This window comes from Centropristis striata, chromosome 16 (genome assembly GCF_030273125.1).
Source record: "Centropristis striata isolate RG_2023a ecotype Rhode Island chromosome 16, C.striata_1.0, whole genome shotgun sequence".
In the NCBI taxonomy this organism is placed as follows: Eukaryota; Metazoa; Chordata; class Actinopteri; order Perciformes; family Serranidae; genus Centropristis; species Centropristis striata.
The window spans coordinates 762,233-788,776 of NC_081532.1; the positions used below are offsets into that span (position 1 = coordinate 762,233).

The following is a 26,544-nucleotide window of genomic DNA, read 5'->3' on the forward strand; positions in this document are numbered from 1 at the left end:
ATATAAGTGTAAGGAAACCATGACATTTTTATCCGGACGCATTACAGGAATGAATTTGTGAATCAAAAATATGTTTAAAAATATAGAAAATATTATTTTAGCACAAAACAATGAATTGTGCCTCATTATGGCGATATTGTTCATTCATATAAAAGTGAAATATATGTAGTTTAATAAAGAATGTCCTTATAATCTCCACAGAAAGACCTTAGACTGGCTTCATGACAGTAACCCTGCTGTGTCTCTAGGTGTGTGATGTTTTCTTCCCAGTGTGGAGAAAAAAAAAAACATCTGAGTGTGTCTGACCTTCACTGGGATTAGAAATAATCCTGGTGTATCTCTGAGATCAGAGAGGAACGCTGGTTCCCTGCAGACCAGAATTATTATTACTGGGAAGGAGATCTGACTGCACTGTGATTTTAACCTAACCTTTCATATACATGCACACATGGGTGATTGTCATTTAAATAAGCCAGAAATACTAGAAACGAGCACGTTTTGGTGGTAGAAAATGCTTTTGAAATATCATTTAAACTTCATGCAACTAAAACTCTCAACTGGAGCCAATATAAAAAGCTCACAATGTCAATCCTGAAAACAAGTCTTTACAGTGTGTACACTATGATGAGATTCTTCAGAGATTTCAAACTATGCCCTTTAACCTCAAAATGTGTGTGTGTGTGTGTGTGTGTGCGTGTATCTGTAACTGTAATCACATCAAAGCATCAAAGCGTGGGGTCGACCAATCAGATCAGAGCAATCAACAGAATTAACAGCTGTGGAATCTTCTGGCAGAGTGAAAGCAGCCAGAGGTGGGCAGAGTGAAATTTCTGGCCTCGAACAGAAAGCATTTTTGGCAAAACCATAATACCTATCATTGATCCGACTTCACTTTGAGCGTCCTGAGTTCTTCCTGAACCTCTACATATGTTTTTTTTTTAAGAAAAATAAAAAAAAATAGCTTTGTTAGAGCGATCTAAAAAAACTGTTCCATCACCCTTTTTCAGAAATCTTCCTGTGTTTTTAATATGGGAGCCAATGAGGCTGTTGGTGGTGTTGGTGGATCATCTGTGCGTCCTACGCCCAAACTATAACTCTGACAGCTTTACCAGAGGATTGTGAGGGAGAAGACTAATTTTCCTACGTTTCTATGTATAAATTATTTCTGTAGAGTGGAATTTGCGGCCTGGAGCGCAGTTTTCAAATTTATTTTTTGACAGTTTTTTCTCTCCCTCTACACTCTGGCGATGATGTCACACACTGTGACACGAACATTCCGTGCAATACACACCCATTATAATCTCAGAATTTCTCCAAAAATGATCATGGTCATTGAACAGGGATTGATAAAAAACTATATGACCTATCGAAACGTGGATTAATACACCGATACACAAGACTTGTGTCTACTGTTTAAAGTTTAAATGGAGTCTCCAGGTGAAATTATGCCGGAGAAGTAGACGTTTAAAAATCTCCAATTATTGTTCTTTTTCGGTCATTTTTTGTCAGCCGTCCCATTCACTTCAATGCCAAATTTTGGGCAGTTTTTCGTGACTTACGTTGTGAAAAATTCATATTCTGTAGAGAAAAGTAATAGCACACCGATCCCGATCAAACCGCATGTTTTGATATATAATTAATAACTAAATAAGCACATAAAGCTATGGTCAGTAGGTACATTATCCTCAAAACAAGATAATTCAGATGCTATTGATAGATAGAAGAAGAAAATACTTGGTAAGCTTCATGTTTTTTTGCAGTGTACACATTTTAAACATTACAACTTTTTCCTGAGTGGAAACCAAATGTAACCTCAAAGTGTCACAGAGCGACACAAACACTCATATCTCAGATCCATAATGTAACCCTCTGGACCTCAGAGATCAGAGAGCTGATGAGATCAGTGGTGGGAGGAAAATAAATCAATGGAAGAGTCCTTCACTTTAATAAAGCAGATAGAAAGCTGAGACATTTCATTAAGGACGGAGTGATGCGGATCAGACTGATAGCAGAGAATCACATCAGAGCAGATACAAGCTCCACAAGCTCTAAAGTCTCTGGAGGAGTGAAATAAACTCGATCACGCTGGATATGAGACCTGAAAAACATTAGATCTGTTGCTGCTGCAGCTCCTCTCTTTATAACCTCTCATTGGATGCCACAAAATGACAAAAAAAAGATGCAAAATGTCCAAAAAGAACACAAAATGACCCAAAAAGGACACAAATTGACCAAAAAAAGACACAAAATGACCAAAAAAGACACAAAATTACCCAAAAAAAGAAGCAAATTTACCCAAAAAAAGACACAAAATGACAAAAAAAGACTCAAAAGACAAAAAAGACACAAAATGTCCTTCTCCCACAAATAATAATTGATTGTGTGCAGGAAGGAGAGGGAGCTTCTTTCTTTCTTCCTTTTACCCACATTTCACTGGAAAAACTATTGATTTACTCACTCATTTACATTCATATATGGATCCCTCGTGCTCTCGGTCTAGACGCAGAACTCACACTCTGAAAAAACTGAATCTAAGTAAGATGAAATATGTCCGATCAAGGGAATGTCTGCTTTTGTTTGTCTGATAAGATAGTTCTAAATATAAAATATTGTACATACAGATGAAAATCTTTGGAGCTGTATGAAGAAAATGACCACAAAACCCCCCCACAAATTGACCAAAAAAAGACACAAAATCATCAAAAGAAGACGCCAAATGGCCAAAAATAGATGCAAAATGACCAAAAGAGACACAAATTGACAAAAAAAACACAAAATGGCAAAAATAAGCCACAAATGTACCCAAGAAAAGCCACAAAATTACCAAAAAAGCCACAAATGACCAAAAAAAAAGCCACAAAATTACCAAAAAAGCCACAAAATGACCAAAAAAAGCCACAAAATGACCAAAAAAAGCCACAAAATTACCAAAAAAAGCCACAAAATTACCAAAGAAAGTATTTGTGGCTTCATTGAGATTAGATATTTTTACTGGTTTTGGAAAGTCTTGACAAGACAAATTTTCTTGTTCCACTGGCAGATAATTTTGATATTTTTAATATATCAAAATGCAAAATACACCTAATTTTTCTACTTTTTTACTGTTTTTAAGAGCTGTCTTTTTGCAGTGTGGACCTGTTTCAGCCAGAAAGCCTTTGACATATCTGTGTAATAAAGGCAGTAAACTGTAATGTGTGAACCCTGAAGGTGAGAAAGGAAACACAAAGCTGCCGTGTTGAGGATTAGAAGCTCAGAGACTCAGAGACGGTAGATTTCCCCTGACGGTTACCTCGGCCACCGTTTCCCACATCTTTATTTCCGAGCTGCTAACGGCTGAGAGAAGTGAAATTCATAATGAGTTCCCTCGGACCATAAGTCATATTATAGTTTGTGTGGGAAGGAGAACAGTGTGAGTCCCCTTGGGGAGCAGCAGAGAAGGTTGGACACAATAAGTGGACTAAGAATAGAACATAAGGCCATTATTATGGACGACATGTAGGCTGCTATCACTCACAGCATCGGACAGCACGCTGTAAAAAATGTCTAAATCTGATAAACCATGACAGTAAACGACGTAAAATGATAAATGAGTTAATTCAGTTTCAGTAACAATGAAGCACTGTAGATGTTTATATCAGCCAAAACAGGATTTACAGTTTTTTCTTTTTTAAAATACATTACTCTACTGTAAAATACTCTGGCACCGTGTTTGTAACAAAAATATACTGTAAATTTACAAACAAACTTGAATATCATGAATAAAGATGACAATGGCAAAAGACAAAAACTCAGATAAATCAGATATTCTTTGATATAAAAAACGGTAAATTTACGAGTACAAAAAAAAAAAAATCTGAGATTTTAGATGGAAATTTAATTGAAAACAACTGATATTCTGAGATAAAGTTCTAATGTGTTCAATCATCACTGTAATTTTTGCATTTATTTTTTGTAAAAATACTTTTTCTCACTGTTAAATGTACTAAACACCATATCTCTAACAGAAATATACTGTAATATTTAATGGTAAAATATTTAATTTATGCAGCATTTATGAAGTATATTGTCAATTATATGGCAGAACAGTGTTTCTTTTGATGGAATTTTTTTTTTGTCTTTTTTAGTCATTTTGTGTCTTTTTTTGTCATTTTGTGTATTTTGTATGTTTTAAGGTAAAATATGTTATAAAATGTCAATATTAAACGTGAAATCTAGCCTGGCTAACACCAGACCAAATCTCATTTGAGATTTGGTCTGGGAACCAGCCGTTCATTTCTCCGTAGAGGAGGTGTGGTTTACGATCCTCCGGAGCCGTTTATTGGACGCTTAGAATGTCTATCAAAGCGTCTGTAGGTAGCTCTTAGCCAATCAGATCAGTTATACCAGATGACGTAGTAGAGCAACAGAGATGGATGTTTGTTGTGTGTGTGTCTGTGAGAGAGTGTTGCTGCTGCTTTGCTTCTCCAGTTCTCGCTTTCTGCAAGATTATTTATTTTCACGCTTTATTCCCCCTCATGTCATTCAGCCACACATCCACTGATTTTATGGGCAACAAACAAGCTGCTGGGGGCCTCTGGGGGCTCCGCTGTCCCCCGGCTCGGAGCCAGATCACCGCCGTTACGGTAGCGCCGGTGATTAGCGCCGCTAGCGCTGGCGACGCTAATCACCGGCGGTCTCGCCTCAACCTTTCGCTTTTCAACTGTCACTCTAAACTATTTAAAACACCATCTAGAGCTAAAGAGAGTTTCGTGTCTGCTGCAGCCATGTTGGATCTGTAAGAAAACTACAAAACTACAAGCTTCCATCGTCTTGCCGTCCCTCCCCGCTCTGTGATTGGATCCTAAAACAGGGCTAAGAAACCTCTCTGGTTGCCAGACTGGATGGAGATTCGAAATTAAATTCGAGCGCGCAAGGCAGTCTGGGTATACCCAGGCTACGTGAAATCAACAGTGTTAATATCATTTTACCGTAATATTAGAAAAAGTTGCACCGTATTTATTACGGTAAAGTTCTGGTAACCACAGCTGCTGGTTTTTACCCTAAAAACAACAATTGTTTTTTTTACAGTGTGGGAGGAAAACTGAGTCCCTCATTATGGATTTGCGTCTCTGATCCTGGAGGTTTTTACCTTCATCTGATCTTGTCTGCTGGTTGTTTTCTCATATTTTCGTGCGTCTGTCTTAAATCAACGAGGCCGTCAATGATTTATCAAGTTCAGATAAAGGTTTATTGACAGCTGGCTGATATGAAAGTCTTCCATCCTGGATGATAGAAGTCATTTCATACCTCAATAACAATATATATCATGATATACAGTCATGGAATAAAATCATTAGACCCTTGTTTCTTCAATTTCTTGTTCATTTAATGGCTGGTACAACTGAAGCTACATCAGCTAAAATATCTAGACATTTTTGTACCAGACATTAAAATGCATTGAAGAAAACAACAACAAATTGACCAAAAAAGATGTAAAATGACCAATAAAAACACACAAGATGAACAAAAAAGACGTGGAATGACCAAAAAAGAAACAAATTTACAAATTTGGGGTTTTTGTTATTATTGATTTGTCATTCGAGACTGTATAAAATGGTCAAGAACCCTGTGGAATATTACATCAATAAAGCCAGACCTTTGGATCAATGGAGACAAACCCATGCCGTGATCTGGTTTTTAAAGATATTTTGGAGATTTCTGTATTTTCTGTGATTGGATGACGGCCACTTCTGTTTCCTCTGCAGTGCTGAGAAAACCTCCTTATTGATGTATATATTATATTTACATAGTGAATCTCTAGGTTTGTAGTTTGTGAAATGCTCTGACTGCAGAGAAAAAGCGACTTCAGGGACTCACACATGAATAAAAATAGGCTCATTAAATCCACAAAGTCACAGCTCTCCAGTGAAATCCAGTTGATGTGATTCCCAGGCTGCTTAGGGACCCAGTATGCAAAACTATTCATATGCAATATGCAACAAATAATGCATGAAAGAAAAAGATGTGGTTTTGGTTTTAAAGTGCATTTGGTCACCACAGAGCAGCTTGTAGAGTAAAAAGGAGACTGGAGCCTGTTTTCATTCATGGCGGTCTGATCTTCCACTGGGGGGCAAGTCAGATAATAAATCAGGTCCAGTAGTTTCTGATCTTGTTTGTGCAATAAATAAGAACAATTCCCTCACATGCATACTGCACTTTAAACAGTCAGTGTCTTTACTCTGTACAGTCTCACATTTTTTTTTTATTTTTGTGTTTTGTGTGTCTTTTTGTAATTTTTTGTGCTTTTTGTGTGTTTCGTGTGTTTTTTGTATTTTTTTGTGTGTTTTGTCATTTTTCGTGTTTTGTGTTTTTTTTTGTAATTTTTGTGTTTTTAATGTGTTTCATGTGTGTTTTTTGTATTTTTTTGTATCATTTTTTGTTTTTTATATATTTTTTTGTGACTGTGTTTTTTTAAATAGGCGGTCGCCGATAGTGCCATCTGCAGGAGGGGCACCGCCAGTCACCCTCAAGGGACAACAAAATAATATAACAATAATAATAAACAATAATAATTTTGGATGCCCGTTGTCGCCCTCGCTTCGTGTTCTGTCTTGAAATAAAGAAACAGATAAACAATGACATTTTGTGACTGTGACGTGTGGTCATTGCCTTGCCCCCCTTGAGACGGTCAGACCCCCCCCCCCCCTTTAGATGGTCAGATCGACGAACACAATTTCCCTGCGGGGATTATTAAAGTATTTCTATTCTATTCTATTCTATTCTATTCTATTCTAACAGGTTTAAGTAAATGATCTGAATCACGGCAGAGCTTCAGACCAGCAGAGCGTAGATTCGATTGTGTTTTTGATAAAGAAATCAGAGCAAAGAAAGAACAAAAGAAGCAGAACTAATCTGTGATAGAGCTGTTAATAACATCCTCTTTTATACATAAAGAGAAACACAGACACTAATGAGCTCTCTCTCTCTCTCTCTCTCTCTCTCTCTCTCTCTCTCTCTCTCTCAGACTAGAAAACAAAGCAGAGACAAGCTCAAATAGATTTAGTATCAAATGATAGAACTGGATGGAACCCTCTTATATGGTAGATTTGACTCCTTTGGTCACATTTGACACATTTAAAATTCTTTATTGAGCATGATAGTGTTTTGAAAGTAAAAAAAAAGATTCAAAATCACATTTTATGTTGGACTAAAAAAAAATGACCAAAAAAAGACACAAAATGACCAAAAAAAAGATACAAAATGACCAAAAAAGGCACAAAAAGACACAAAATTACTAAAAAATGACTAAAAAGACACAAAAAAGACACAAATTACCAAAAAAGATACAAAATGACATGAAAATGATTAAACAATGGACAAAATAGCCCAATCAGACTCCATCGAGTTAAATGAAACACAGACACTAATGATCTCTCTCTCTCTCTCCTCTTTGGGGGGTCAGCCTGGTGCACCTCCTCCTCCTCTCCTCCTCCTGGTGGGAGGTGCATGGGAGGAGCGTGGTGCTCCGGGACGCGGCTCTCTGCAGCATCCCGTCCAGACCCGCAGGTCCTCCTCCAGCAGCCGGACCTCCTCCTGCTCCTCCTGGACTCCCACTTTCTCTCCTCTCAGCGCCGCTTTGGACTAAAACAAGTCAGATCTGATCCATCAGACAGTGGAATATGATCGGAGGCGCGTGGAGGAGGAGCGACACAGCGACATAAGGTGAGAAACCGATCCGGAGCTCCGGGACCCGCACTATTAAACAGGTTATAAGACCTTAAATAACCTAAATCAATCAATCAATAAGGAGGTCAGTTTTAAATGAAATGGATTTTCTCTTCTTGTCTCCTGGTTGTGGTAACGGACCTCCCCTGGGAGCAGAACATATGATCCAGGTGCGTCAATTATATTATATTAGAGAGAAAAACTACTAAATATAAGATATTTTCACTATGACATTTTTCTGCATAAGCTCACAACATTTGCCATATTTGTAAAAACATCGCTCTGAATTCTGCATTTAAGGTTTCTTTTGTTTCCCTAGAATGAACTTTTAAATAATGTCTATTAAATAATAAATCTTCAAACCAAACAGCTTTTTCTGCAACTTCACCAGCTAATATTGTGTGTTTTGCAGGACAAAGGAGGGAAATAACGATGCATGTCACGGCGGTGCTGTTAGTGGTGGTCGTGACGGGCTTCACTGAAGGTAATGTCCCCTTTATTCATCAGTCCTCAGAGACAAACAGAAACTAACTCTGGACTCATTCACTGCCTGCGTGCAGAGAAAGTCCAACTGATTAATATTTCATCGCTGTGGATGCTTTATTTTGATTTGTGATGTAAGCACACTGTAAAAAAGGAACTGTTGTTTTTATGGTAAAAAAAAAAAACCCAGCAGCTGTGGTTGACAGAACTTTACCGTAATAAATACGGTGCAACTTTTTTTGTAATATTACGGTAAAATGATATTAGCACAAATTAGTGATTTCACGTTTAAGATTGCCATTTTATTCCATATTTTACCGTAAAAAATGCACAAAACGACTAAAAGAGACACCAAAATGACGAAAAAAATAGACAAAATTACTAAAAAAAAGACACAAAAAAGACACAGAAAGACACAAAATTACCAAAAAAGACACAAAATGACAAAAAATACACAAAATGACACAAAATGACACAAAATGACTAAAAATTACACAAAATGACAAAAAAAGACAAAAAAGACAAAAAATGACTAAAAAAGACACAAAATGACTAAAAAAATACACAAAAAAGACAAAGAAAGACACAAAACAAAATGACTTAAAAAGCCACAAGATCACTAAAAAGAGACTAAACAAGTTTTTCCATCAAAAAAAAAAAAAAAAAAAAATTTATATATATATATATATATACATATTATAAATAAAAATTTTTACCATTAAATATTACGGTACAACAGTATATTTATGTTAGGGATATGGTGTTTAGTACATTTAACAGTGAGAAAAATTATTTTTGCAAAAAAATAAATGCAAAAATTACAGTGATGCTTGTTTATATATTACAGTATATTTTTGTTTACAAACACGGTGCCAGAGTATTTTACAGTGGAGTCATGTATTTTATTTTTTTAAATGTAAAAAATCCAGTTTTGTCTGATATAAACATTTACAGTGTTTCATTGTTAGTGAAACTGAATTAACTCATTTATCATTTTACGTCTTTTACTGTCATGGTTTAGTAGTTTTTCACCCTAAAACCTGCAGAGGTTATTTTTTACAGTGTGTGTCCTCTGTGTGTGTCTCAGGTTGGGAGTGCAGTGCGGGGTGCAGCACGGAGAACGGGTTCTGTGAGAAGCCGGGGAGGTGCAGGTATAGACCGCCTCATTCTGCTGGGGATGATCATAGCCTTGAGCCCTGCGGGGTTTCTTTTTTTTTTTTGCCTTATTTCCATAAATCGCTGGAGCTGTAAATGTTCTTCCCTTGGAGAAATGCAATCATAACCCAGCCAACTGGATCTTCTGTTTCTCTGTTTGTTTGGCTCTTGTTTTGTGTTCAGTCAATTGCCAATTCAGCCCTTTGTTGGTTTGAACAGCAGAAAGCTTTGTGATCTCACACAGAGCTCCAAGGACCCTGCTGCAGCATCATTTTATTTAGATTTACAAGACAAATGCTACTGTCGTTCTGCTCTTGAGCCAAAATGACTCTTCCTTGGCATTTTGGGTATTTATTCTACTGAAGAATTGGAAATGATAGCTTTTATATTTCAGTTATTGTTAAACGTCTCCTCCTTCTGAACTGGAAATACACAGCAGCTCCTTCTGGAACACTGTAATTTCCCAGCTAGGGATGAATAAAGTCTGTCTATCTATCTATCTATCTATCTATCTATCTATCTATCTATCTATCTATCTATCTATCTATCTATCTATCTAACACAATGGGTTAAATAGGCTATATTTCATTTTTAAAAATAGAGAAAATTAGATATTCAAGAAGGGAAACTTGAGCAAATTCTATAATAAATGGTGACCGTTTATGGACTTTTTTGTGACGATGTAACACACACACACACACACACACACACACACACACACTCCTTTCTTTTCTTTTTCTTTTGTGTGTTTTTTGTGCTTTTTTGTGAATTCATGTCTTTTTTGTGTGTTTTTACTTGTGTTTTTGTGTGTGTTTTTTATGTGTGTTTTTGTGTGTGTTTTATGTGTGTTTTGTGTGTGTTTTATGTGTGTTTTGTGTGTGTTTTATGTGTGTTTTTGTCATTTTTTGTCTGTGTGTTTTTTTAAGTATGTATTTTCGGTGTGTTTCAAGTGCGTTTTTGTGTGTCTTTTTTGCAAAAAAAAGTTTGTTTTGTGTGTTTTTTTTGTGTATTTATGTCTTGTTTTTCCTCCTCTTTCCCCTCTCTCTTTTACTATTATTCATGGATTTTATCTGTTATGTTTATGTCGTCAGTTTAATCATTTTATACAGACTGTCCAAATATCTAAATATTGTATCGTTTATTTGGTTTCATTTTTTATGTGACAGGTTTGTTCTTAAAATTATACAAATCTAAATCTACAACATGTCTAATTGACACTAATGTAGCCTGAAATATATCGGTATGTCCCTCTGTTGTTTTTGTTTACACATCATTAAAAATATGGAACACAAAATGACTTCCATCTCCGTTCCTGCATGATTTAAATGATGCAAACACGCAGCTTTAACGTGTCATCTCACTAGGAGATAAGGAGCGTGCAGAGGGACCAGATATATGTGGGTGGTGTATTAATAGTCTGGTTGTCCTCCTCCGTCAGGTGTAAACCGGGCTGGCAGGGCGAGGACTGTGCCCGGTGCGTCCCGTTCCCCGGATGCCTCCACGGATCCTGTGAGAAGGCGTGGCAGTGTTCGTGTCAGGACGGCTGGGTGGGAAGCCTCTGTGACCAGGGTGAGTCTACTCACATCACTGTTACATAATGTGTGGAGGAATTACAGGAAAACTCTGTTGGATTACATCAGAAATAGGGTGTGAAATTTAAAATTGTATATCACTGTAGGAGATGCTTTTAATCACCGTAAATCAAGGACACTTGTAAAAAAAAATGACTAAAAAAAGACACAAAAAGGACAGAAAGACACAAAATGACTAAAAAAGATTCCAAATTACAAAAAAAGACACAAAATGACTAAAAAAAGACACAAAATTACTAAAAAATGACTAAAAATAAAAAAAGACAGAAAATGACAAAAAAGACAAAATAACAAAAAAGACACAAAATGACTACAAAAAGACACAAAATGACTAAAAAATGACTAACAAAAGACACAAAATGATTAAAAAACTACTAAAAATTAAAAAAAGACACAAAATGACTAAAAAAGACAAAATGACAAAAAAGACAAAATAACAAAAAAGACACAAAATGACTACAAAATGACTAAAAAATGACTAACAAAAGACACAAAATGACTAAAAAATTACTAAAAATAAAAAAAAAGACACAAAATGACTAAAAAAGACACAAAATGACTAAAAAATGATTTAAAATAAAAAAAGACACAAAAAGACACAAAATGACAAAAAAGACACAAAATGCCAAAAAAGACACAAAATGCCAAAAAAAGACACAAAATGACCAAAAAAAGACACAAAATGACCAAAAAAAAGACACAAAATGACAAAAAAAGACACAAAATGACTAAAAAAGGACACAAATGACACAAAACAAAAAGTTTTTCCATCAAAAGAAACGCTGTTCTGCCATATAATTGACAAGAAAATACTTTATAAATGCTGCATGAATTAAATATTTTACCACTAAATATGACAGTATATTCCTGTCAGAGATATGGTGTTTAGGGCTGGTGGCAGCCTGTGACCAGGTGAGTCTAATTAAGCTCTCTGAGTCTGAGTGTGACAGGGTCAGAGGTGAGTCACGGGGCCCCGGGGCCACAAAGAGCCTCAACATGTCTGGAGAACAGAGTTAACTGTGTTTATAGACGGGAGAAAAGACGAGGCTATAAATAATTAGGGCTTCATGATGAAATATGCAGCAACAAAATAACTGCAGGAATCCACATTATTAATTGCTGCTTTGTGCTTCTGACCAAGACTGCAGAAATTAAAACGTTCAAGTGAATTAAAAGTCACATTTCTACTAGTTTGTACTAGTCTGAGTCGTGCTTTGTCACCATCTCTAAAAGCTGCCTTCTTCCCATTGAGGATTGCCTTTAAATCACTAGTAATCCAAGGTTTGTTACTGTGGAAACAGCGTTCAGTCCTAGTGGGTGTGACCGGGTCTCAATGTCCATACTGGTGTCCATTTCCTGACTGTGAGTTTAGCTGCAGGTTGCCTCCACACACAGGGTTTGTAACAAGTCTCTAAAAAAACTAAGTTGTGGTCTGATCGTCCTATTGGGGGCATGGCAGTAGCTCTGTAAGCATGTTTGACATTAGCATACAGCAGATCAAGGGTTTTATTTTCTCTGGTGGGACAATTAACGAGGAATAGTTTGAATATTTTGAAGTGAGGTTGTATGAGGCACTCCCCATAGTCTACCATAGATGCACTGTAAAAAGGTGTCTAAAACCAGATCAAACAGTAAATCTAAAGGTCTAAAACCAGATCAAATAGTAAATCTAAAGGTCTAAAACCAGATCAAACAGTAAATCTAAAGGTCTAAAACCAGATCAAACAGTAAATCTGAGGGAAATGATCTTGCTGCATGGACAGATAATTTACCTTGACAAGATTTATTAAATTAAGATTATTACATCTAGAAATGTTGTTGAACACTTAAAATAATAAATTAACTCTTAAAACCAGATAAATTAAAGCTGCCAGCAGTGATGAACTGGCCCGAGCAGAGTGCATTTTTTTGTCTTTTGTGTCTTTTTTGGTGTTTTATTGGTGTTTTTGTGTCTTTTTTGTGTCTTTTTGTGTATTTTTTTGTCTTTTTGTGTCTTTTTTGGAGTCTTTGCGTCTTTTTTTGGTCATTTTGTGTCTTTTTACATCTTCTTTTGGTCAAAAAATGACCAAATGAACTGGCCCGAGCAGAGTGACCTGATGATTATTTGTTTCTAACCAAGAAAAAAAAAACTTTAGATTTAGAAGTGTTAAGAATAATAATTGATCTTGTCTTATGAGTTAATTTCTCATTTTAAGTGTTCAACATGCTTATTTCTAGATTTAATAATCTTAATTGCAGAAATCTTGTCAAGGTAAATTATCTGTCCATGCAGCAAGATCATTTCCCTCAGATTTACTGTTTGATCTGGTTTTAGACCTTTAGATTTACTGTTTGATCTGGTTTTAGACCTTTAGATTTACTGTTTGATCTGGTTTTAGACCTTTAGATTTACTGTTTGATCTGGTTTTAGACCTTTAGATTTACTGTTTGATCTGGTTTTAGACCTTTAGATTTACTGTTTGATCTGGTTTTAGACCTTTAGATTTACTGTTTGATCTGGTTTTAGACCTTTAGATTTACTGTTTGATCTGGTTTTAGACCTTTAGATTTACTGTTTGATCTGGTTTTAGACCTTTAGATTTACTGTTTGATCTGGTTTTAGACCTTTAGATTTACTGTTTGATCTGGTTTTAAACCTTTAGATTTACTGTTTATCTGGTTTTAGACACATATTTTTTACAGTGTGCTGGTTCTCCTGCCTGGTTCTACCTCATACAACCTCATCTTAAACCCTCCAGCCCGTTCCTCATTAGTGCATCTACCACCTCCATTATCACAGAGTGTAGAAGTGACTTGTTGGCCCTGAAGCAACAGTAGAAACAAACGAGGAGAAGATTAAAAGAAGTGAGATGCTCCTCAGGCTCCTGGCTCAGTCTGACCTCCTTATCAGCCCACACACACACTGAATGTATTATTGTGTTGAACATATGAGCTACTGTTGGTTCAGTTCTCACTTCTGTTCTGGTGACAAGATGGAGCTGAGAGAGTGGAAACAAAGGAGAGCAGCAGGGAAAACACACAGAGAGACAGGAAGTGAGAGAGAGAGTACACGGTCTATAAAAAGCTCCTTTTCTCTGTTTCTCCTCCAACAGACACTCGGCGCTGCTCCTCCAGGCCTTGTGCTGGTAACTCCTCCTGCATAGAGACCGGGGAGGGGGGCTTCCTCTGCATCTGCCCCCCCGGGTACACCGGAGACCACTGCCACCTGAGGACCGGACTCTGCCTCTCAGACAGGTAACACAGCCCGTTTTATTTATTAACAGTCTGGGGGCTACAAAAGCTCTAAAGCAGGGGTAATTTGAGTTTTTTGGTATGAAAATGACCCAAAAAAGACACAGAATTACTAAAAAAAAGACACAAAATGATAGGAAAAAACTAAATTAATTAAAAAAGATGCAAAATGACCAAAAACAAGACACAAAAAAGACACAAAATCACAAAAAATGCCGGAAAAAAATCACAAAAAAGACACAGAATGAGCAAAAAATACACAGAATCACCAAAAAAGACACAAAATTACTAAAAAAAGACACAAAATTACTAAAAAAAGACACAAAATGACAGAAAAAGGACACAAAATTACTAAAAAAAGACACAAAATGACAGAAAAAGGACACAAAATTACAAAAAAATACCACAAAAAAATCACAAAAAGACACAAAATTACCCAAAAATACACGGAATCACCAAAAAAAGACACAAAATTATTAAAAACGACACAAAATGATTAAAAAAGACACAAAATTACTAAAAAAAAGACACAAAATTACCAAAAAAGACACAAAATTACAAAAAAGACACAAAAAGACAAAAAATGGCCAAAAAAGATACTGAATTACCAAAAAAGATTAAAAAAATTATTAAAAAAGACACAAAATGACAGAAAAAAAACTAAATTACTTAAATAAGACAGAAAATTACAATAAAAGACACAAAATGACCAAAAAAAGACACAAAATTACAAAAAAGACACAAAATTACAAAAAAGACACAAAAAGACAAAGAAATGGCCAAAAAAGACACTGAATTACCAAAAAAGACACAAAATTATTAAAAAAAGACACACAATGACAGAAAAAAACTAAATTACAAAAAAAGACACAAAATTACCAAAACAGTAATTAAAGGGACCTTCCACCACAACACGGTAAAGTGCCATTCATATAAAACTCACATTAAACTTTCATATCAAGGTGGGGGCCACAAAATATCATCACGAGGGCCACAATTGGCCCGCGGGCCGCCAGTTTGAGACCCCTGCTCTAAAGCATGACTTCTTCATCATCCTACTTCTGATGTAATTTGACAGTTTTACTGTAACATCTTTTTACAGTGCAGCAACAAACCTTTTACAGCGTCACATAGTGTGGACCAATCCAATCAATCAATACTGGTATCAGGTTCCCACAGTGTCCTGGATCAATAATCAGATACCAGACTGACGTCACTAATCCATGTCCTGTTCATACGTTTAGAACAATGGTGGACGTTCCCTCCAGACTCAAAGGTTCTGCTCCAAGAACCAGAACCTCGTGAGCTCATCAGGAGAGATTTAGACCAGTTTAACCCATCAGAACCCATAAGAACCCATTAGAACCCATTAGAACCCAGACCCAGTGATCCTTAAAGGAACATTATGGAGGATAGAACACAGACCCAGTGGAACACATAGAACACATGTATGATGTTTTCTCAAAAACATTCTCCCTAAATGTGAAACATGTGTGATGTGACACCTTTAATGTATTCATCAGACTGTAACTGTGTTTATTCAGACTAAACAAACAGGATTCATGAATTCTCCAACATGAATCTTCTGATGTAAAGACAGAATCAGAGGATTAACTCTTCATCTTCCTGCTGTGATGAAGACCACAGCAGCATGTTGCTCTCTAGTTGGATTCACTATCTGTTAGAGAAGCTGCAGCTTCACGAAGATGCTTCATTCAAACATCTTTTGAACTCATGAATTATATTGAAACAAATCATATTTCCTCAATGAGGCTGCCACATTCTGCGTCTTTTTTGATGATTTTTTAATCTATTTTTTGTCATTTTGCGTTATTTTTAATGTTTTTTTTTTTTTTTTTTTTACCATTTTTACATCTATTTTTCATATACTTTTTGTCATTTTGTCTTTTTTTTAAATCATTTTTACATATATTTTTTGTCATTTTGTGTCTTTTTTTAATCATTTTTTTCATCAATTTTTTGTCATTTTGTCTTTTTTGATGATTTTTTTCATCTATTTTTTGTCATTTTGTGTCTTTTAAAATCATTTTTACATCAATTTTTTTGTCACTTTGTGTCTTTTAAAATCATTTTTACATCAATTTTTTTTGTCATTTTGTGTCTTTTAAAATCATTTTTACATCTATTTTTTGCCAATTTGTGTCCTTTTTGATCATTTTTACATCTGGTAATATTATAAAGAAATGTTATATTTCAGTCTTAATATCATTTAATCTCACTTTTTTACTTCATCACTCTAGATAATAATTTCACTGTCATATAAACTTATAATTTCTATCATTTTTATGTTTAAATTAGTATATTTTTCCAAATCAGACTGTGGTAAGTAGAATTACTGCTTGGTTTGAGTTGGATTTTGTGGTTTTTGCATCATTATTTCTCAAAAATAAAGCAAAATTGAAATCTAAAACTTAGTCACAAGATAAAACAGACATCAAGGAGTTAATTTTTAGTTTTAACTCAAGAATGTAGCTACTGCAGTTAGACTGTAGAGCAGCACAGGTATCCCACAATGCATTGCTCCACAGGGGACAGTTTAATGATACATTCAGGGTCTGTCCTTGTCTCCATGTAATTACATCTGCGTTACCTATTACCAGGACTCTAACGGCTCCAGGCTGATAAATATATCTCAACTCAACCAATTACTGTAAAACACACAGGAAGCAGCCTGTACTGCAGCAGGAACCAACTATTTAACACTAAAACTCATATTAAATCACCAAACATCAAGATTTTTCTGATTTTTTCCCCATAAATCTCTTAAACAACATCAGACATGTTCAAAACTACCAAATATTAAATCATTTTTCAGAATTTTAACCCTTTATATGCCAGTTTATGTATTTTAATTTTTCCAAAATTTATTTCAAAAGAACACAAAAGATGAATTATTTCCCATATAATAAATATTATGGAGCTGAGGGTTTTGGTGGTGATTAGAGTCTTTGATATGTCAAATATTAGCAACAGAATTGATTTGATTGCATTAGTATTTTTTATGTAGTAGCAAAAAAGTCCACGAACACGAAAACTGCTATTAAATCACCATGACTGACATTTGTGTTTTGAAAGTAATAAAAGATTAAAAATCACATTTTATTTGGACTAAAGGACTAAAATAGACACGAAATGACTAAAAAGACACAAATTGACCAAAAAAAGACACAAAATGACAACAATGACCAAAAAAAGACACAAAATTACAAAAAAGACACATAATGACTAAAAAAAAAGAAACAAAATGACTAAAAAAAAGACACAAAATGACCAAAAAAAGACACAAAATGACAAAAAAAGACACAACAACAGACACAAAAGTACCAAAAAGACACAAAAAAATGACAAAAAAGACACAAAATGACCAAAAAAGACACAAAATGATAAAAAAAAGACACAAAATGACCAAATTTGTTGGGCTAAACACAAAGAGCCAAATCAAACAGAGTCCCACTAGAATAAAACCAGAGTTGATGACAGGATCACACACAATCACAAGATCACATTTATGTTGGTTTTTCTTTGTTTCTTTTTGGTTCACAATGTTTTAATCCAGTAAGTCAGAATAAAAAATCTATTATTATTATTATCAGGTCATATAGGTGAAAAATATACCAACATGGTATTTAAACATGTTTTAAGGTGAATACAGGCAGGATGGAAGGAGTCAGACATGGAGGAAACAGAACAAACTCTAAAGGGTTAATGTCTAAAAACGGCCTCATCGCTGCCTTTTCTCCGCTGGATTACAGACTGAATGATCCTCCTCCAGCCGTCAGACTCCGATATGAAAGAGTCTCCGGGGGAACGAGGAGCTGAATCAGCCTCCAGACGCTGAAACCGCCATGTTTGTTCTCTGACAGCAGTCTGTTGACATGAACGACACAACGAGAATCCAATAACCTGCAGCTCAGCCTCAAACAGCTGACAGCTCTCCTCCTCCTCCCAAACATCACACTAGTATTATTTACACAGTAAGCTGCAAAAACATGAAGCTCACCAAGTATTTTCTTCTTCTATCTATCAATAGTTTCTTAATGATATTGTTTTGAGGATGATTTACCTACTGACCATAGCTTTATGTGCTTAGTTAGTTATTAGTATTATTATTATGTGCTTATTTAATTATCTTATTGTTTAAAGACTTGTTTTTAGCACCGAACACTGGCCCCTACAGCTGTGCAAAATTTTGCATTGAAGTGAATGGGAGGGACGAAAAAAATGAGTGAAAAGAACAATAATTGGAGATTTTTAAACGTCTACTTCTCCGGCATAATTTCACCTAGAGACTCCATTTAAACTTTAAACAGTAGACACAAGTCTTGTGTATCGGTGTATTAATCCACGTTTCGATAGGTCATATAGTTTTTTATCAATCCCTGTTCAATGACCATGATAATTTCTGGAGAAATTCTGAGATTATAATGGGTGTGTATTGCACGGAATGTTCGTGTCACAGTGTGTGACATCATCACCAGAGTGTAGAGGGAGAGAAAAAACTGTCAAAAAATAAATTTGAAAACTGCGCTCCAGGCCGCAAATTCCACTCTACAGAAATAATTTATACATAGAAACGTAGGAAAATTAGTCTTCTCCCTCACAATCCTCTGGTAAAGCTGTCAGAGTTATAGTTTGGGCGTAGGACGCACAGATGATCCACCAACACCACCAACAGCCTCATTGGGTCCCATATTAAAAACGCAGGAAGATTTCTGAAAAAGGGAGATGTAACAGTTTTTTTAGATCGCTCTAACAAAGCTATTTTTTCATTTTTCTTCACAAAAAACATATGTAGACGTTCAGGAAGAACTCAGGACACTCAAAGTGAAGTCGGATCAATGATAGGTATTATGGTTTTGACAAAAATGCTTTCTGTTCGAGGCCAGAAATTCCAGTCTGTCCACCTCTGGCTGCTGTCACTGTTCAGGAACATTCTACAGCTGCCAGTTAATTCTGTTGATTGCTCTGCTCTGATTGGTCGACCACAAAGCCTTTGATCCTTTGATGTATCTCTCACAGAAAGAGAGAACCAGACACACACACACACACACACACACACACACACACACACATTTAGAGGTTAAAGGTCATAGGTTGCTGTATAAATAAATACTTGTAAAGGAATGCTTGTTGTAGGTGTGCTCCTTGTATATTATATAGTATCATAACATTACTAGTATTAATTGTTATAAATCTCTGAAGAATCTCATCATAGTGTACACACACCGGCAGTAGCCCCCGTGGCCCTTTCACTATTTACCCAGAGGACATTTTCTCGTTTTAATGTTACTACAGTCGGGCTTTTCAAGCAATAATTGCTCTAATTAAGTATTTTTGGATTAATTTCCAGACATCATTGTTCTTCCAGTGCCGAGACAATTTTACTTACTTGAAGAAAAAATGACTTTCTGCACTGGCAGATAATTTTGCTTGTTTCCAGCATGTATTTGCTTATTTGTAGCTATTTATTTCTTATCTTTAGTCGGCTGGTTGTTGCCGTGAGACGAATGAAGCTTCAGAGGAATCCGTCTCCATTAAAAGGCCTCCGTGAGGTTTCATTAATCAGCTCCTCTTCAAAACACCAGGAGACGTCTAAACCCAGAGCTATTTTTCTCTTGGCTCACACAGACGGATTGTTAGGGACTTGTGTAATTACACGAGGTGCATTTAGAGACATCGATTGTTTTTATCCTGCGGTTTCCATCAGAGTTTAAACTGATCAGATCTGCTTTTGCTGCTTTTATATCTTGTTACGGCAACAGATTTTTCATTTGCAGAAAATGGGATTCAGCCAACGACTTTCATTAGGGCTGGGCAAAATAAATCAATATCTAATATAAAATGTTACTCTAGAGCTGAAACCACCAACATCGGTTGATTTGATTCACTGATTAAGTTATTTTGTAGTTAACCCTTTGAAGTTTGGGGCTATTTTGTTGGTTTTTGACTCCTTTTCATTCTGTCTGTATAAAAACCAGTTAAAAATCTTCACCATGATGTGTTGGTATCATTGTTTTCAGCACAACCTCACCTTTATGACATGATTATTAATTATTTTCATTTTGACTTACTGGATCAACATTTTGAAATATACACAAACGAATATTACAAAAAAGCACAGAAAAATACACAAAAACACACAAAAAACACAAAAACCTCACAAAAAAGACAAAAAACACACAAGAAACACAAAAAATACAAAAAAACACATTTAAACACAAAAATACAAAAAAACACATAAAAACACAAACAATTACAAGAAAACACATATAAAAACACAAAGAAACACAAAAAATACACAAACATAAAAACACTCAAAAAATACAAAAACCTCACAAAAATGACAAAAAACACAAAAAAAATACAAAAAATGATATGGGTATAGTAAACATTTTAGAGCAAAATCAAAATTATTCAAATACGACCAAAATAGGCTCAGAGCCCAGAGGGTTTAGTCTTTAATACAGCATGATCATCATTATATAAATGATGGTCTCATTTAGAGTAAAACAGATGTTGAACCAGGTTTTCTTTAGGATTTTAATGTCTCCTCTAGATAATAAACGGCCTCCTTTTAAATGTCTGGATACTTGGTGCAGCAATATCACAGCATCACGTTCCGCTTAACATCATTATCTTTATTATCACGATCCAAATCATAGTTTTAATGAGCAGGCATATAGATAATAGAGTCTCTGGGGTCAGATCCATGTAACAGAGACCGGAGAGTGGTTTATAATTAAGGATTTAAAATTCACTCCTCAATCAAACTAATTAACGGGGCTCAGCAGGAGGACGTGCCATCTGTAAATGTCTGCTAGGGTTCAGATCCTGGAGATTATTCTTATAACCACAAAAAAAAGAAAAGAAAAAGATACCGACATGACGTGGTAAACATTGTTTTAAGTGTTTTATACAGGCAGAACGAAAATGATTCAAAAACGGCCAAAATAGCCCCAAACTCCAGAGGGTTAATATCCAGCAGGGAAATACTGTCGGTTATCTGGTGCAGCAGCTTATAAAACAATAAATCAACCATCCAATCCTGTTTTACAGCAGATTTCATGAAGTGAAAGTTAATGGGATGCTTTCTAGACCTGAATCCATATTTTGCGGGATCCCCCAGGGGAGCGTCATGGGGTCATTGCTTTTGTTGCATATTAATGAGCTAAAATTGACCTACAGACGTGACCTTTTTTTCATGCACACATGCAGTGCTGCACTCATTATTATTACACAGAGAATGTGTTGCTGTCCACAGGAAACCTTTAACATTGTGTTTCTCTGTTCTGCATATTTGTGGTTTTATTGTAGTCGATAGTATAATTTTTTCAACTCGGATTTCATGATTTTTGGGCTCAATGTCTTGATAAAGTCGGTTAAAGTGAGAAAATAACCGTCTGATCATATAGGTGAAGAAAAAATGAACACCAAATATGGGTATAGTAAACATTTTAGGCCAAAATCAAAAGTATTCAAAAACGGCCACACAGTGCTGCATTCATTATTTCAATACAATAACATTTCAATGTTTCTATTGATATATTTTATTTATTGTCTCTTTGCCTTGTTCTGTATTTTTCTATACTAATTTTGTATGTATTGTTCCATCAACCTGATGGAAAATAGCAATCAGCTAGAACCTGCTAGTACGATGCATCTTCTCTTGTTGTACAAGATTAATGTCTTATTGTGCGCTGTCCCTGTTTTGAAATAAATAAATTACAAATTATTATTATTACACAGAGACTGTGTGACTTTATCAACATATTGAGCAAAAAAATCATGAAATCCGAGTTGAAAAGTTATACTTTTTGCTACAATAAAAACTACAAATATGCTCAATGAACTGTTTTGGAACTTAAAAATGTAAACATAGGATGCAAATATGAACATATAAAAAGGTAAAAATTACAAAAAAGTACAAGAAGTCCCATAAAAACATGTATATTTATAGGCTTTTTTCCTTGTTAGCTGCAACTCTTCAAAACAAACTATGTGTTCAATGACACAGAGAGCTCCACCAACGCTCAAATATTTCTGTTCTATCAAATTAAAACTATCATATCTTTGGTTTTACATGAGCTAGGAATGTCAAACAAAAACTGGGAGAAGGTTTCTGGTCTGTACTTTGGAGTGAAGTTGATAGCAGCGCTCCATATGACCTCGTTTTTTTGTTAAACGTCACATGATCTGATCAGGACGCCACCATCACAGACCCCAGAGGGTTAACATCCAGAACGGTTATCTGGTGCAGCAGCTTATAAATCAGTAAATCAACCATCAAATCCTGTTTTACAGTAGATTTCTTGAAGTGAAAGTTAATGGGGTGCTTTCTAGACCTGAATCCATATTTTGCGGGATCCCACAAGGGAGCGTCATGGGGTCATTGCTTTTGTTGCATATGAATGAGCTAAAATTGACCTACAGACGTGACCTTTTTTTTCATGCACACATGCAGTGCTGCATTCATTATTATTACACAGAGAATGTGTTGCTGTCGACAGGAAACCTTTAACATTGTGTTTCTGTGTCTGTTTTTTTGTGGTAAATCAACTCGGATTTCATGATTTTTGGGCTCAATATGTTGATAAAGTAGGTTAAAGTGAGAAAATAACTGTCAGATCATATAGGTGAAGAAAAATGGACACCAAATATGGATATAGTAAACATTTTAGACTGTGTTGCTGTCCAGAGGAAACCTTTAACTTTGTGTTTCTGTGTCCTGCAGCTCTCCTTGTCAGAACGGAGGAACATGTACAGAAAACTCCGACGTCTCGTCTGGTTTCTCTTCCTGTTTGTGTCCTCCGGGGTTTTCTGGAGACTTCTGTGAGATCAGCGCTGACAGCTGCCAGCCCAACCCGTGTCTCCACGGAGGGAACTGCACCAACCACGGCCTGGCCTTCAGCTGCGTCTGTCCGCTCGGCTTCACCGGCTTCACCTGCAACACCACCACCACCACCACCACCAGCAGCAGCAGCAGCAGCAGCATTAGCAGCCTGTCGCCCTGCAGCAGCCTGTCGCCCTGCACCAACGGGGCCACATGTGTCGGTCGACCTGACGGGACCTTCCACTGCATTTGCCAGAAATGGTTTACAGGTATAGGGTTGTCACCAATACTCATACGCATATAAATATTTGACCTGAGAACAGGGAGAAGTCATTTTTTCACATGGATTTTTAGTATACCATTGAATAATGACTGAATACATAAGCTTAAGCAACAAAAATATTGTTTATTTTTGTTCAAGTCCAACAGACCAGTGCAATTTTTGCCATCAAGTGTAGCAATAGCATATTTATAAATATAGAACATTTCATAAATCCAGGTAGCCTATAGGTAGGTAGACCTTCTGTAAACTAGAATACTTTGTTTTTTGAAGTAAAACACAATCCACGCTAGCTAGCACACTAGCCGCTAGCTGCTATATGTTTAGCATTGAGGTGACACTTGAGGCTGGATGTGCTGCTATGGTGATATGTGAATTCCTTGTTGCCTAGCAACACAACCATGCTCTTATGGACGCTTCCATCCGTTGGTTTTTAGTAACTAAATGTCCCATCATCCACGGGGCCAACCAAAGGTCTCATCAGCTTCTTCCTTCATGTTCACTGTGGTTTGTTGTTGTCTCAACTCATCAACGCTAGTTGGTGCGTTCCAAGTGCCATTAAAATGCGTCAATTTTTTTAACCCGTTAATTTTTGTGTAATTAATTCATCTTAATTAACGCGTTAAAGTCCCGGCCCTAGTAATTCGATATTTCTACATGCACCCAAACAGCTGAAACTTTGAAACCCAGTGCTGACATAATTTTCCTGTAAACGTTTTAGCATCAATACTTACCCCCCGTTGGTCCAAGGCAATCCAGACTCTTTGCACTTCTTGTTCCCCGCTGGTGGAACCACTACCAGTTCCAACCAGAGCAGGGGCGTCCCTCTCTACCTTTAAAAAACTCCTGAAGACCTTCAGAGAGCATCTTCTCTCCTAGCACCACACCATAATTCTACTCCTTAAAGAATTGTCACTAGCACTTATTGATGCACTAATAGCTCTTATTGCACTAGACCTTGATTGTTTGCTTTTATTCTTCCTGTAAGTCGCTTTGGATAAAAGTGTCTGCTAAATGACTAAATGTAAATGTAAATGTACATGCACCCAAACAGCTGACATAATTTTCCTGTAAATGTTTTAGTATCAATAACCTCTTCATAGGGATTTCAGTCATGTGTAAAGACTTGTTTTTAGGATTGACATTGTGAGCTTTTTCATGCTTTTCAATCTCTTCAACTGTTGAATATGGTGAGTTTTTACCTAAAATATTGGCTCCAGTTGAGAGTTTTAGTTTAATTATATTTCAAAAGCATTTTCTATCCACCAAAACGTGCTAGTTTCAAGTATTTCTGGCTTATTTTAATGTTACTACAGTCGGGCTTTTCAAGCCACAATTTCTCGAAATAAGTATATTTGTATTTATTTCAAGACATCATTGTTTTTTCCATACTTTTTCGAGTATCAATACTTTTTTTGACCCTGTTTCCAGGTCCGACGTGCTCCGTGCTGCAGCACCGGCCCCGGGCCAAGCCCTCCAAGCCGTCCGGTGGTTCCAGACCCGTGGTGGACCACCGGGTCTTCGCCCTGACCCCCCAGCACTACTCCCTCCCTGCTCACACCTTCCACAAGCTGCTGAGGCCTCCGGAGAGAGACCTGCTGAAGATCACCCTGAAGGAGACGGTGCACTCCCCGGGCGTCCTGGTCACCCACGGCCAGCTCGTCTGCTTCGGCATGCTGGCGCTGCTCACCTGCGTGGTCATCCTCGGCACCACCGGCATCGTCTTCTTCGGACGCTGCGAGGCGTGGCTCGCCAACGCCAAGTACAGCCAGCTGGTCCGCCAGCAGAGGGAACACCTGCTGAGAGAAGCTGGAGGAGGAGGAGGAGGAGGAGGCCACCAGGAGGAGCCGGAGCACTCCGTCAACATCATCCTGCCCGAGAAGATCAGACTCACCAGCTTCGGGAGACATTACACCTCCATCTGATTATGAAGCGTCTTCTCCCTCTGGAAGGAGTTTAATAAACAACAAGATTAAAGTGGCAGATCTACCAGAAAAAAAAGTGCAGATTTATGAGATTTAACGTGGTGAATCTGCGAGAAAAAAAAGTTGCTTCTTTTCACTTTTTTCTCGTGAATCTACGACTTTTTTCGCGCAGATTTGCAATTTTAAATCTCTTAAATCTGCAACTTTTTTTCTTGTAGATTGCGCAGATTTATGAGATTTAAAATGGTGAGTCTGCGAGGAAAAAAAGTTGCTTTTTTCACTTTTTTCCCGTAAATCTACGACTTCTTTCGCGCAGATTTGCTACTTTAAATCTCTTAAATCTGCAACTTTTTTTCTTGTAGATTTGCCACTTTAATCTAGTAGATTTGAAGGAGCCGGAGCACTCCGTCAACATCATCCTGCCCGAGAAGATCAGACTCACCAGCTTTGGGAGACATTACACCTCCATCTGATTATAAAGGAGTTTAATAAACTTGTCTAAAAGTGCCACAAAGGGAATATAATGACTGTTGTACAGTTGTATTAATAAAGAGAGACACACTGGACTACATACTGGAATATATATGAATGTATCGTCTCCTGGACCAAGTGGACCACCATGACACGGGACTGTAAATATACTTTTTATCAAACTGTTGAAAACATTTAAGCTGTATTAACCATTAACCCTTTGATGCACAACAACATGGTCTCAAGTGACCCGACAGAGTTTTTATGTTCTATATCTTTGCAATGAATTATTTTCATCATTCAGTATTCCAGGTTTTCCTCAATGAGTTTGTTTTTGATCATCATACATCCTAATTTTATGTTTTCCTTGATTCGTTTTTAATAAAATCCTGTTTTGTGTCACTACCCTTCTAATGCACAAAATGAGTAAAAAATGACCCATATCCATTTTTTTTTAGCTAAGTAGCTTGACAAGCTAACTACTTAGCTAACATCTTGGCTAAGTAGTTAGCTAAGTAGCTTGCTAAACTAACTACGTAGCTATCTTCTTGGCTAAGTAGTTAGCTAAGTACCTTGCTAAGCTAACTTCTTAGCTAACTTCTTGGCTAAGTAGTTAGCTAAGTAGCTTGCTAAGCTAACTACTTAGTTAACTTATTGGTTCAGTAGCTTGCTAAGCTAACTACTTAGCTAACTTATTGGCTAAGTAGTTAACTAAGTAGCTTGATAAGCTAACTACTTAGCTAACTTGTTGGCTAAGTAGTTAACTAAGTAGCTTGATAAGCTAACTACTTAGCTAACTTCTTGGCTAAGTAGTTAGCTAAGTAGCTTGCTAAGCTAACTACTTAGTTAACT

The 26,544-nt window shown here is 36.5% G+C and overlaps 1 protein-coding gene across 1 annotated transcript; it reads left to right on the forward strand.

Moving 5' to 3' along the window:
* Positions 1-7,442: 7,442 nt before the first annotated feature.
* On the forward strand, positions 7,443-25,221 carry LOC131987739 (protein delta homolog 1). Its single transcript, XM_059352603.1, has 8 exons — positions 7,443-7,701; positions 7,861-7,874; positions 8,117-8,188; positions 9,275-9,338; positions 10,781-10,911; positions 14,027-14,168; positions 22,918-23,285; positions 24,728-25,221. Exons 3-8 carry the CDS (start codon positions 8,137-8,139, stop codon positions 25,219-25,221), a joined length of 1,251 nt encoding a protein of 416 aa, XP_059208586.1. The 5' UTR covers positions 7,443-7,701; positions 7,861-7,874; positions 8,117-8,136.
* The last annotated feature ends 1,323 nt before the right edge of the window (positions 25,222-26,544 follow it).

Bases quoted from the DNA above. Each gene is read 5' to 3' on its own strand.
- LOC131987739 (XM_059352603.1), top strand. From the start codon at position 8,137: ATGCATGTCACGGCGGTGCTGTTAGTGGTGGTCGTGACGGGCTTCACT. The intron at 10,912-14,026 runs GTGAGTCTACTC...CTCCTCCAACAG, and splicing joins GGGAAGCCTCTGTGACCAGG to ACACTCGGCGCTGCTCCTCC. The intron at 14,169-22,917 runs GTAACACAGCCC...TGTGTCCTGCAG, and splicing joins GGACTCTGCCTCTCAGACAG to CTCTCCTTGTCAGAACGGAG.